Genomic DNA, 13,738 nt, shown 5'->3' with positions numbered 1-13,738 from the left:
CCCGCCCCTCCTCCCTCCGAAGCCACCTCGAGTTTCTGCGCCGGGAGAAGTAAGCCAGTGCGGTGCCAGGCCGCGGGCTGCGCTCTGGGCGGGGTGGGGGCGCGTCGGCGCGCCCTGGCCTCGCGGGCAGGGCTGCAGCCCCCTCCCCGTCGCCCCGAGCCCCTCCCCCGGGCCTGGAGCCCCTCCCCGCGCTCTTCCCCTCTCTCCCCTCCCCTCCCTTCCCTTCCCTGCCGGCCCGGCCCTGCCTCCGCCTCCTGCGCCCACAGCCTCAGCCAGCGCCGAGCCCCCCGGAGCCGGAGCGCCGCGAAGAGGCGCCGTCAGCCCCTCCCCAGCGCGCTGACAGCGGGCTCCAGGACCCCCGCCCGGTCCCCTAGCCGGCGGGACACACCCCCGCCCCTCCTCCGCTCCGCCAGTTCCCGCCGGACCACCGGGCGGCGGACGGCGGAGAGAGCGGGCGGGCAAGGCGGAGAGCGGCGGCGGCGGCGGCGGCGCGGGAGGGAAGGGGCGCGCGGCAGGCCCACGGGGAGCCGCCCGGAGCGCACGGAGCCCGCGTGCCCTCCCGGACCGTCCCCGCCCCGGGGCCGTACCTGTGGGCGCCGGGAGCCCGGGCAGCGGCGCGCCCGGCCGGAGTGGCGGGTGGCTCCGGGACCCGGGAAGCGGGAGAACGAGCGGGAGCCCGACCGGGATGAGAAGGTGACGCCGCCGGAGGGCGCCACTCGCTTTGTGGGGGGAAGATGCTGGCCTACTGCGTGCAAGAGGCCACGGTGGTGGACGTGGAGAAGCGGAGGAACCCCTCCAAGCACTACGTGAGTACTGCCCCTACCGACCCCTGCGGGGGGTTGGCCAGAGACCCCCGGGAGGACCCCCCTCCCCTGGGGGGGCCCTCGCCCCACCCGCTAAGTCCCGGAGCTGAGTGCCCACAGGGCAGCCCTCGGCTGTGGAGTTTTCTTCGCGAGGTTGTGATCTGCAGGGAAGCCTTCTCTGTCCTTTCTCCACTCCCTCTGCCCCCCCCCACCCCGTTTTCTTTTTTTGGCATTGGAATTGGCAAGTGGCTGCCCTTGTCTGTTACAACGGTGAAGTCATCTGTCCGCTTGAGCTTTGATGGATGGTGGGGGAGCTTTCGTCAAACCCTCGCTGAGAAGCTCCGTTGGGAAAGAGCATCTCCTTGGCCCTCCCTGGGGGCTTGGGTAGCTCACGCTTACCCGGACCGTGATGCCTTCAGAGGTTCTCCCGGGGAAAGGAAGCCTGGCGCTGTCCTCCCCCGTTTGCCCCGGGCTCTGCCTCCCTAGGCCTGGGTCCCGGGGGCCTAGGGAAGCCGCTCCGCCCTCTGGCCCACCTCCACCCTCAGCCCTGATCTTTGGTTTCCTTCTTAAAGTCATTGTGTCCGTCGGTGTGAGGAGAATTGTGGCTTTTCCTTTTATCCTTCTCTGGACGTGACCCTTAACCGGGTTCATTTCCTCTTAAGTGATGCTCCGTCTCCAGACACGAGGAGGCAAATGTTTGCTGTGGTCTCCAAGGAACGGCCCGCTGTCCCTCCCCCTTCCTTCCCCACAATTAATGAGAAGGGGCTAAGGTTGATTGAGCTGAGCTCCGGGGTCTGTGTGACGGGTCCGCCTTTCATCTCAGCCGGTCCTGTCTTCCCATCCTTCGCACCTTAGGAACATGGTGTCCTTGACGGCGGAGGATGCCTGTCTAAACCGCTGAGCTCGTGTACTTGAGGCAGGAGGGACAGCCAGGCACCCAAAGCAGAAGGACTGCGTGTATTTGCATCTGAGGCACTTAAAGAAGTATTTAGAATGCTCAAAGCATTAATTTAAACAAAACAGGTTGTAGTTTGCTGCCCTAGACCGCGCATTGATCTCTGAGAAATGCCTTTCATTTCCCTGTTGGAAGAGGACTGGGGTTTGTGCCAATGTCAGCCTCAGGCTACTCTTTCGGTCTTTATCACCAATAGGTCTGAACTTGGGGTTTGTTTTTTGTCTTGTTTTATTTGTTTGTTTTTGGAGTGGAGTAAACGGGCCTGGGCTCAACTTGGAGAGGAGTTAAACCAAGGAGGCTGGTTTCTGACCAGAGAGAGAGGTGGGTGCCCATGAGACAGTTGTTCCTTTTGTGTTGTCTGGTTCAGCAAGCATCTTCATTTCAAGAAAGCTCTTTTTTGGAGGTCTTGGGGCACCGTGTGGCCACCCTGCTCCAGATACAGAGGTCCGTTTGCACAACCCAACACTTAGTATCAAGTCGGCCTTCCTAACCTTTTTTCTCAAATGTCACAGGCTAAGGTTTAGGGGTTGTCTTTTCTAGTCAGTCAGTTAAGCCCGGCCCTACTTTCAACAGATGGCACTCTCTGCTCTGAGACCCAGGCAGGTGCTTTCTCCCTGCTCTTGATTTTAGGCGAAACTTCAGATCTTAGCTCTGATCAATGATGTCCAAAATTACAAGGTAGGGCAGGCTGGCAACAAGCCAGAAATGTTGCTAAAGCCACTGGGGACCCACCACAGATAGTACTGAAAGGTGGTTAGCTCTGGGGCTCTGAGGCTGAGGGTCTTGTTCAAAGCCTGGGTCAGCCACTAACTAGCTTTGTGACTTTGGGCAGGTCGTTTAACCTCTGGGGGATTCCGGGTTCCTCATTCTTTTTTTTTTTTTTTTTTTTTAAGATTTTATTTTTTAATTTATTTTGACAGAGAGAGATCACAAGTAGATGGAGAGGCAGGCAGAGAGAGAGAGAGAGAGAGAGAGAGAGGGAAGCAGGCTCCCTGCTGAGCAGAGAGCCCGATGCGGGACTCAATCCCAGGACCCTGAGATCATGACCTGACCTAACCCACTGAGCCACCCAGGCGCCCGTGGGTTCCTCATTCTTAAAGTGAGGATGCTAACAGTACCTATTTCATAGAGCTGTCTGGAGAATTAAATGAGATCATCCATGAAAAGCACTTAGCACAGTTCTTGGCATGTAACAAGCACTCGCTAAATGGTAGCTCTTTATTGGTGAGATTCTGAGTAAGAAAGCACTTTTGAAAAGCAGCTATTAATGGTCTGGCAAAAAAGAAAGAAAGATTTCGGGTTTTAAGACCGATAATAACTTGTTCTATGTGAAAAACACAAAAGAAGTCCTCTCCCATTCTCTTGAAACGATCATTTCCTCCCTTTCTATGGACAGTGTTTCCCAGGACATCTCTGCTTCCCATGTAAGAATCGAGATTATGTTTGGGGCAGGGAGTGATGTCACTGAACACCCGGAGCCGTACAGAGCTCTAAACCAAGGTTGTGGCAAACAAATAAAGGCAAGAGTGTGATCTGTTGTGGAACATGGCACTGGCGGGACTCCTCGGGCTCAACCCCCTCATTTCACAGATGGGGAAGCTGAAAACCAGAAGGGTTTGTAAAGTCACTTGCAACACAGCCCTTCACAGCACCGGGGTTTACCTGGCATTTTGCCCATGGTGTGGGTTTTGTTCATCAAAGTACCCTAAGTCTGGTTGGAGTTGACTAGGTGATCTGGTAGATATCTGGTGATCGTCAGAGGTTCCTACCTATTCGGGGCATCAGTGGGGCATAATATAAGGACTGGGGGCCCCCTAATAGAAAGGGTCAGCAGGGCTAATAGAGGCAGGAGGAGCAGGCTGGGGGAGCCTGTGCCTCTCTTGGCCCTTGCACAGTGGACACCACACACCAGAAGGTTCTGGGTAAGGTACTCTGGCGTGGGTGGCTGGCAGGATACCTGCGCCCAAGTTACAGATGTTCTGGAAGCCCTCTGCGCTGGAGAAAGCATGCCCCCTTCCCCCCTTCTCCTCCACTGACGGTGAACTCTCCGTCTGTGGTTTGGCAAATTGCAAAGCAGAGAGGTTTTATGGGATGTGCACGTTAGCTGGAGCTGGCTGATGAGAGGCCTGGGGCCCAGGCAGGAGGGGCTCTGCTGGCTCTAGAACACTGGGAAGACACGGCAGAGTTTTTCTCAGGACATCCAGCAAAGGGGGTGTTTGTCTCCAAGACAAGGAGGAGCTGCCTGAGCGCTGAAGGTCTGTTTATGAAAGGGCAAGTGGCTTCTATCATTCAGATGTTGCTGTCAGCCCTTGCTTCCTTCTTCTGTGCCAAGCCCCTACTTGGTTGGGGTTTGGGGAAAGTGGGCATCTGCTGCTTAGGCCAGGCTACCTGGCATGGAGTTGGGTTCCTCTCTTAGCTTTTTTGAGTTGCCCCACACCCCCACCCCGGGGAGACCTTAGGCAAAGTGGCTTTGGCCTCAGGCTACTTATCTTCCAAATGGTTCTGACATGCTGGGTGCATTTGAAAGTCTTCCATGAGGCTGCTTGTGCAGGTTTACCATAATTCTTTGCATTCACGTGCATGTGTAGGCATATGTCAAGCCCTCTGGTGGTGGAGAGAACCTCATTTCTCTAGAACAAACAGATGATTTGTTTGGATTTGGGAAGCATTGTGCTTTTACAGTGGTTTCCTTTCCTGATTGTTTATTTCAGACAAGTATCAGTCATGAATGTTCTGGATCCCTTACAGGACTCTTTAGGGAGTGCAAATAATAGTCAGTGTTAGTAGTTAACCATTGGTGGTGCCCCACGTTTAAAGTGTGTGATTTTATGTGATTCCTGTAGTTCATCGAATGTACCCTAAGGCACCCTAACCTGGGGTAGGTTCTTGGTGGACAGATGGGGGGATTTGGAGAGGCTGGAGATTGCCCAGGGTCTCCCAGTTAGGACAAAACAGATCTTCTCAGGTAGAGTTGAACTCAGGTTAGCTTGCCTCGCAAGGGGGAAATGAACCTAAAATGGGGTCCTTCCATCAACAGAATCAGGGTGGGGAGACCAGGCTCTGGCTTGCCTGTCTGCGCAAGAGCAGTGCAGGGTGTCAGGGAGGACCGTCTCTCTGTATGGGACGTTGAGCTCACGCAACAGAGGTGAGTTTGTGAAGGCAACGGAAGGCGAGCTCCGTGAAGCTGGGAGAAAGGAGCAGGTCCAGGCTGATAGCTGGTCCCTGCTGATGCAGGAGGTGATGAATTAAGGATCAACACTGTGGAAATAATACATTCTCCTGTGTGTTTAAATCATCACACATTTGGTCTTGGTCCTGGGAGAACATTTTTAGGAATTGGCTCCAGACCAATTCATTTCTCTGCCCTTCAGTTTTTCTCTAAGCCCTTAAAGTGTGGATCCAAGCATTACAGGGGGAAAGGATGTGAAGCTGCAGAAGGGGCCTTGACTGGGCCAGTTCCATTCCCAAACGAGTGTTGTGCAGCAGATCAGGGTTCAAATTCCGCCTCTGGCTCTTCCTGGCTGTGCCACCCTGGGGCCAGCCACTCTGGGCCTCAGTTTCCTCACTCGTAACCTCACAGGACTTTTGGAAAATTGATTTGAGATAATTTGGGGTAAAGCGTTCTACTAGTACCTGGGCCCTATCATGCACACTCAGCGTTTCCATCTGGTGTCCCTTCTGTCTGGCGAGATCACGGAAACGCTAGAGTTCACTTAGGACCCAGCAGGTGAAGCTGAGAGAGTAGGAAAGACTGAGGCAAAAAGGAAGGACCAGCTGCTCAGAGTGGGTTGGGAAATTTGGCAACATGCCCCATGAAAACCCCCAACACAGAAGAGTAACAGATGAACAAGCAACAGCTGTTCAGACCTGGAGGGCTTCCTGGAGCCGGTCTAGTGGTGGCTGCCTGATAAGCTGGGCAGGAGAAGGGAAGGGACACGGGTTGAGGGAGAGGAGTAAAGAGGTGGTCCAGTGAGGGCAAGGTCACAATAGGATGCTAGCCCCAAGGTCAGTGCCGCATGTGGGTTAGCTCTCCTGCCTGCTCTCTTTTTCTCTCTTTCTCTGTCTTTCCCTCTGACACACACACACACACACACACACACAAGAACAGTTTCTTCTCCTTCCAAGAAGGCAAGTGATCCAGGGGTGATTCACAGGTCTGACAAAGCTTCCTGCGCATGGAACAGCCGACCACATCCTACTGGCCGTTGGAACAGAGAGCATGACCAGCCCTGTATCACGACCCTTTAGGGAGCTGAGTGAGGGTTTGAGGGGGGCAGATCAGGATTGCAGTCGCCGTGTGTGGTGGCAGGCAGAGGGGAGGTGAAGCGAAGGGAAAAATAAACCTATTTGATGTCATAGGAGACGGATTCCAGTTCCAGAAATATAAGCGCCAGCTGCTGCATTTTCCAAAGAGATATTCCAGGGCCAGCATGAGTTAATGGCCAGTGGAGGCCATGAATTAGAGGAGTGTTAGAACTTTGGGATTGCACAGCAGTCCCCTGGAAATTGCCTTCTAATTTCCTTGGTCTGAGTCACTGGCCAGACCAGTTCTTGGCCAGAAAAAAAGTCAAAGAGGCAATTCTGTTCCCTTTTGCCTCTTAATTAAACAAAATCAAACAAATAATAGAGTTATACATGCAGTAGTCACACTTACTCCTCTTGAGTTCTGAGAATCCAGGAAAGGGATAATGGTTCAGGACAGGGATCCAGGGAACAGGAAGGCCAAGGGGTGTGTGTGGGAAATGAGGTGGAGCTCTGGCTTTGGAAAGAGGCTCTGAGCCAGGGCCAGAGGTGTTCTCTGCCATGGCGATTGCCAAAAATAATGGAAGCGTCCATTAGGGTGATCAGCATTTCGGGAAGTGATTCCCAGAGCTGATGTGACTCCTCACCGGGGCCAGGCTGCTGCTGCCTGTAAGGGGTCAGTCACAGGAAAGCAGGGGAATGGGGAGGTCGAGGGCCTGGACATGTGCACAGGAGGGCGGGAGGGCAAAGCTCAGGAAGGCCCTTTTCATGTCCCTGAGTAACCGCTAGGCAAGGCACCGCTTTGTCAAGTGCTGAGCAGAGTCTAGCGAAGGTATCAGGATGCACAGTGAGGAGAGAAGGGGAAGAATCAGTATGTGAGCACATCCTACGTGCCCAGCAGTGTAGAGGGTTACCTTCCAGACGGCCTTCTGTTTGAGCTACACAGCCACTGTGCGAAGTAGGGAGCTGTTTTCATCCCCATTTGGCAGATGCCGAAACTGAGGCACAGAGTGTTTCCGTGACTCTCAGAGTAATTGGCAAGACTGCAGTTGTTACCCCGGTCTCTGCCACGGAAGTCTGTGAGCTTGGGCTCTCTTCCCCCATCAGGGCTGGGTCCGAGAGAGAGGGGGATGAAAATAACGGCACGCGGGGAGTTCCTTCTGAGAGGGTGACATGCACATCTGGAAGGCCGTGTTGTGGGAGAGCACGTGGCCTCTGCGGTCCCTGGGCTGAAGTCTGTCTCTGCCACTGGCTACCAGGGGGCCCAGCCCAAACTACCCCTTTTTCCTCCAACAAAAACTGGGGAAACCAGGACCGAGCTCATAGGGTTGTGGTGATGATTGAGTGAGTTAATGAAGGTGAAAGGCTTAGAACAGTACCCGGTGTGTGTGAAGCACAATGCAGGTATTTGCTCTAATAATAATTGAGTCCTAAAGCTTTTCAGGAGAGGGAGTGCTCTTTGTGAATTGGTGTTTGCAGGGAAGACGAGCTGGGGAAGGCAGGCTCGCAAGGAGGTTTGAGGAGTAATTAGGATTTGGCTGGGAAGGAGTAGGATTTCGGTGGGAAAAGAGGGGAAGGAAGGGCATTCTAAGAAAGGGAAAAACAAAGGTGCGGAGGACCATCAAGGAGGCTGTGGGCAAAGCCCATGTCAGGGAGGAGGGTGGGGAGGAAGGTCGGGGCCGGCTTCTTAGAGCCTCAGATAAGTGGAGGGGATTCAGTTCATCATGTAGACACCTCTACATAGTAACCCTTGAGAGAATCCTCTTCTGTCCCTGTGGGGTCCCTGTGGTGGGCCCCAGGGCTGGGGTGTTTCTTGCAGCTGTGGCTGGGACAGAGGTAAGAACAGGAGCCCTTTTAGCTCTGCACTGGGACTCTAGTGGGCAGGCCAGAGCCCAGCCCTCTCTGTTTATAGCTCTTACTCGGAGGGGTCAGGCCGCCTCAAAAAAGTTGATTGCCCCCCAGACGTCTTGGAGAGAGGAAGGGTAGAGGAGGAGGAGGAGACAAGGGAGCAGCGTGGAGCACCGGGGCGGGCGGCTTCGGGCGTCCTCCGTGGGGGGCCCTGGCCAGCGGGCCTGGTGCAGCCCCTTTGTGCCACATGGGCTAATTTCCATCCGCATTCCCCAGCATGGCCACGGAAGCACTCCAGGGATAAGAGAGAGGAAACCCCTAACCTTTTTGTTTTTAAATAACTTTCAGCTTATTCTTTCTTTTTATTGATTCTCTTTTCAGTTAAACTCTACCCCTAATGTGGGGCTCAAACTCACAACCCTGAGATCAAGAATCTCTCGCTCCACTGACTAAGCCAGCCAGCTGCCCTAGGAAACCCTTATCTTTGTAGGGCCTGGGGGCTAGTCCTAAACAGCTTCCTGGGAGCCTAGGTTGTCGCCCTAAACATTCACACTAGTGTTGCTTCTGGCTTCAACATCTCTGAACTGGTTTGAGTTTTAAATATGATGCTTCAAACCACCTCTTCGTTTAAACCCCCGTCACACGTCCAGATATTCCAGTAAGCCTGATTCTGTAAGGGGGTATGTAATAATAAATGTAACAGCTAACTTTTCTGAATGCTTTCTACGTGCTAAGAGTTTTACATGGAAATTCTCAAAAGAGTCCCCCAAAGCGTGTTGTTACTGCTGGCATCCACGTCGTACTGGCCAGGACGCTGAGGCCTGGAGAGCTTCAATAAATTGAAACACCAGGTTGCTAATAAGCTGTTTATGGAAAGGGGCCCGCTGGCTCCAAAGCTGCCCTGTCCCCACAGCCCTCACAGCCCCTTAATCACCTGTTATACCTGGGAAGACTGGGTGCCAAGGAGATCCCACCTGAGGCCTGGCTGGTTGACTTCTCCAGATGTGAGAACTTCCACATGTCACCTCTCTCTTCTAGATCTCTGGTGGCCCATGTAGAAAATGGGGTGATTGCTTCCTTTTCTGGCCCACCTTGCAGGGGTGGGGGGCGAGTGTGAAAGCTTCTTGGGGAAGGGTTTGGTCCAGAAAAAAAAATAAAAAGCTCTGGGAAAGATCCTAAGATAGCCTTAATCAGTCTTCTTTCTCACGTCAGGCTAGGGATGCTTTACAAAGGGGAGCTGTTTCTGACCTCAGGACATTATCATACAAGGTTTCCCGGCCATGCTGCCTCCCCTGAGAAGCCTCGTAGCAGCGTGGACAAGGTTGACCTCAGGCCCTCATTGAAGATATCTTTTGAAAACCGCCTCTGGGAACTACACTTTGGTTCTTTCCATGCCTGCCATTTTTGTGAATGGGAAGAGACAGAACTATTTCCAGTCACATCTCCCCCTGCTGTTACCTGAGGGGAGGAAGTGACATCAGGCGCTGAGTTAGCAAAGCGGAAACAGCTGGGCGTTCTGCCCCTCCACTTGGCTCTTTCTCTGGCCCTTTGCTGTCATTTCCCTTTGGCTGGTGAGGAAGCCACCCTCCCCAAGCCTGGGCGGAGGGACATGGTGGGGTGGGGACAGAGTCCCTTCCTCTGTGTGTGTCAGTGCGGTGTAAATTACGGAGTGGGGGGCCCTCCAGTCTGTCTCTGGGATCCCTGGAGCCTGGTGGAAATTGGTCGCTCTTAACTTTGGGGAGAGAGGGGTGGGGTCTAGTGAACTTTAAGGGGTACCGGGTGGGGTATGGGGTCGAGTGGGTGTAGGCCAGTGGGTACTTTTGCCTATCCCTAGTGGTCCGTGGTGGAGAGCCCTCACTGTTCCTGTTTTCTGGGAACATTCTCACTTGGTAATAAAGGAGACCTCGGTGTCTCATCCGTGGGCATCATCAGTCTACAGCTATCACACACTGAATTCCTGTTTTATGCCTGGGCCTGCTTCACGGGCTTCACCATACTTTACACCCTTCGTCCCTCTCCATGTCTGCCCCAGGGGTCGTGGGGGCTTCTGCCGCCCAAACGTGTTGTCCTCCTGTGCAAAAGCGTTCTTTGTTGGGAAAGCCTGCCTTGCTGCTTTTGCCCACCTAAGGGTTCTGAGCGCAAAGGGATTGTCCCCGGTGTTTGAAGTGGCTGCTTTGTAAAGTCTTTCATGGTAGGCCCCATTCCGACCCAGCTTTATTCTGTTTCCTGATGGCCCAGACCCAAAGGGCTATTTTAAGGGCCTTGCCTGTGTGGGAGAATTTCTCTTTGTAACAACAGAGAAGGCGGCCTCACTGGCCTGGCACAGTGCTGGCAACGGGACTCCCAGAGAGTGAAACTCTTTCCTGAATCCTGTCTCCTGGGCTGGAATCGATTCATGGAGCTCTCAGCATGGTGCCTGGCACCTGGAAGGGACACAGTCCCTTGGCAGGGAGGGCAGGGGTTCCAGAGGTGACCGCCCAGGGATTTCTACGGCCCTGAGTCCCGGCGGACTGGCAAACATCCTTCTGTCAGAGTTAAGGTCTATCATAGAACAATGTCTGAACTTTGGTTCAAGCCAGGGTTAATCATTTACTTTAGTCATCACTCATTGGCCCCTAGAGAAGGGCAGTCTCGTTTCCCCATGGTTTCTGGACACCGTGGATCCCGGGAAGGGGAAGTAGGGAAGTTGAGTCAGAGAGTGTGTGAGTGGAACCCTTTCTAGGTGAAGGCGCTGGGCTAGGGCTTCTAGCCCACTGTGTCCGTAATCCACACCCAGCATGAGCCCTGGCCCAGTTTTGTAGACAAGGATAGCAAGGCTCAGAGTGGTGTTGCTCTTGCCTTCTCTCACACAGCAGTCAGTGGTAAGAGCCAGGGTTTGAATGCAGATCTCTGCAGCAACAAAGCCTCTGATGGGGGCCCCAGAGCTGCACCCCACCCCCTGCCCAGAGATTTGATGGATTGCCTCCAGTGGCCAGGTAGCTAGTTGGGAATTCTGTTTTTATTCCTGCCCCCAGCTGGAAGCATCCATATGTGTCAAAAGACCTTGGTCTTCCTCTGCCCTCTTTGTGCCTGTTTACTTTGCTGTCTGCTGCATGCACCCAGGGGGATCATGGCCATGATCTGTGGCTCTGCCAGGGTATGGAATGCCTGGCCCTGGCAGTGGACAGGCAGTGGACCCAGAGGCAGTGTGCACAGTGTGTGTTCCCTTGGGAGGCTGAGGACGTGTGGCTTCATACATGGCTTCGTCTCCTGAGGACTTCGAGGTTGGGCGGCTAGGGAGCACATCACATGCGTCCCCAGATAAAACGGAAAGGGTCAGGATTAAACTCTTGGGTCCTCCGCCTTCTCTAGCTTCCCCACCCAGCCCTGCCATCAACACATGATATGGTTGGAGCTGGTGGTTGGGATAAGATAACAAACCTCTTGCTGCTGAGATTGAACCCCTGGCAAGGTCGGCTTCTATTTTGGGACTCAGTTTTTTTATTTCCCTTGAACTCCTGTCCAGAGCCACTTTTGAAGGCCTGGCCCTTCAGATGCTCCAGCTGATGGGGGCTCTACATCCTGTCCTTGGGGATGATGGCTTTGTGGCCACAGCGCTGTGGTTGGAATTAGGGGGGCGTTTAACCCTGGGCGCTTGCAGCCTGCCGCCTCCTCAGGCTAGACTAGGCCCTGGCAGCCAGAGAGAGCCCCAGGTGCCAGCAGTGGGAATTTGAGAGCCGGAGTCTGGGGGCAGGGCAGCAATGGCCTCAGCTCCATGGGCTCCAGCCCAGAAGCCTCGTACTAGCTTTTCTTACGTTGCCAACTTTCTGCACTTCCGTGGGCCTCAGTTTTCTGTAAAATGGAACTAACAATACTACCTAGCCCATACGATTGCTCCTCTATGCGGTGCCTGACACAAGACAGCTGTTCAGTAAACAACAGTTATTGTTACCGTGATTAGCATGGTCTTCCTTCATGGTTTTACTCCATTTCGGCCACTTTCCGGAAGCTTCCCTCACGTGTCCTCTTACAGTATTTCCTGTCTGTGAATTTTTATGATGTTTGTCATTTTTACTACTCATGTAACACTCACCAAGAATGGCCTTGGTTGGCCACCTCGTGGCAGGTCTCTGTCTGGGGTGCCTGATTGATCGAAAAGCTCCTCGAGGGATGGAGCTTGATGTGTGCCTCAGAAATCCAGTCAACATTTCAGTGCTGACTGCGTCCCAGGTGCTGGGAGCACAGCAGGGCAGAAAAAAAATCCCTGCCCTTGGGGAGCTTCCATTCTTTTTTTTTTTTTTTTTAAGATTTTATTTACTCATTTGACAGAGAGAGATCACAAGCAGGCAGAGAGGCAGACAGAGAGAGAGGAGGAAGCAGGCTCCCTGCGGAGCAGAGAGCCCGATGTGGGGCTCGATCCCAGGACCCTGAGATCATGACCCGAGGTGAAGGCAGAGGCTTTAACCCACCGAGCCACCCAGGCACCCCGGGAGCTTCCATTCTGATAGGGGAAGGGAAATGATAAATAAACCTCTTTCAGGTCAACTGTGGAGTGTGTTACCTGGGGGATAAACGTTGTGCAGATAGCCAAGCGGGGTGAGGGGGCAGGAGATGGTGGCGGTGGGAGTTGCCGTGCTGGTTCATTGAGGGAGGCCGGGCCATCCCCACGGTGCAGTGACTTTTGAGTAAGGTCGGAAGGAGATCGGGGAGTGAGGTAAGCAGGTATTCAGGGGAAAGTTGTTGAAGGAGATACAGCAGCCTGTGCTAAAGCCCTGAGGTGGGCTCTACCTGCCCTTCCCAGAGAACAGACCGCCACCACCAAGGGGAAGCAGCGAGGGGAGAGCCCTGGGCAGTGAGGTCGGACAGGTAGAGGCCCAGCGGGGCCTGTATTCCTCCTGGCAACGAGCACAGCGCTTGCTCGGGACTTGCTGAAGATTGCGGCTGGCCAAGAAACCACAGAGAGGCCGGTCGGGGGACTCCGTTCGGGGTTTTCCTCTCTGGGGAAGCTCAGCAGTGTCATGGACGGGCACTCCAAGACCTCAAAGGCCGTGCACATGTTAGGGCATTTCACTGGCCTTGAGTTTGTACCTACTGTGCACAAGGCACCGTGCTAAAGGTGGTTCCCCCAGCTAGGAGCCAGGGCGGGGTTGGGGGTGGGGTGTGGAGGGTCGGGGGTGGGAGGTGGGGGTGGGGGGTTGCTCCTGCTAAGGCAGCGGGCCCTGCATCCTTTCATCTTTAACACCTCCTCCCCGAGCTGGCAGAAGGTCTGGATCCCAGTAGGTCTTTGATCAATGGGACAAATACACGGACAGAGGCTTCATTCTGTTAAAGCCCTTTCCTCCCACCCCACTCCTATTTTTTTAAAAGAACCACAGCTTTTAACTTAAAACTGTAGAAATTTCTTGTCTGGAATTCAAGATATATCTATTCCTTTTTTTTTTTTAATTTAAAGATTTTATTTATTTATTTGACTGACAGATCACAAGTAGGCAGAGAAGCAGGCAGAGAGAGAGGAGGAAGCAGGCTCCCTGCTGAGCAGAGAGCCCCATGCAGAGCTCGATCCCAGAACCCTGAGATCATGACCTGAGCTGAAGGCAGCGGCTTAACCCACTGAGCCACCTAGGCACCCCTATCTATTCCTATTGACCTAATATTGTAAATGATGTTAAAATTCTCAGGCTAGTCCTCCAAAACCTTTCTCGTCCGTGGAGTAGATGGAATCACAGCACCTAGAACCAGAGGTCTCCCGTTCACCTGGGTATGGGCTAGCCTGGAAACCTAACCTCTGTGTGTACTCTCCATGAAGGCTGTCTTCCCGGCTCACAGTTCACAGGCAGACTGGGAATGATGATGATGACGATGATGATGGCAGCTCTGTGTGCCAACTACTTTTTTTTTTTTTTTTAAGATT

At 53.7% G+C, this 13,738-nt stretch overlaps 1 protein-coding gene across 3 annotated transcripts in view; it reads left to right on the top strand.

Moving 5' to 3' along the window:
- Nucleotides 1-498: 498 nt before the first annotated feature.
- The window catches only part of SH3PXD2A (SH3 and PX domains 2A), a 236,766-nt gene continuing 223,526 nt past the window's right edge, over nt 499-13,738 (top strand). For all 3 annotated transcript variants that reach the window (XM_047701410.1, XM_047701411.1, XM_047701408.1), the window contains exon 1: nt 499-806. In XM_047701410.1, the coding sequence (XP_047557366.1) occupies nt 735-806 (72 nt within the window). In that variant the 5' untranslated portion in view covers nt 499-734. The remainder of the gene's footprint in view (nt 807-13,738) is intronic.

The sequence above is a fragment of the Lutra lutra genome, chromosome 14 (genome assembly GCF_902655055.1).
Source record: "Lutra lutra chromosome 14, mLutLut1.2, whole genome shotgun sequence".
In the NCBI taxonomy this organism is placed as follows: Eukaryota; Metazoa; Chordata; class Mammalia; order Carnivora; family Mustelidae; genus Lutra; species Lutra lutra.
This window is presented reverse-complemented; position numbering and strand designations above follow the sequence as displayed.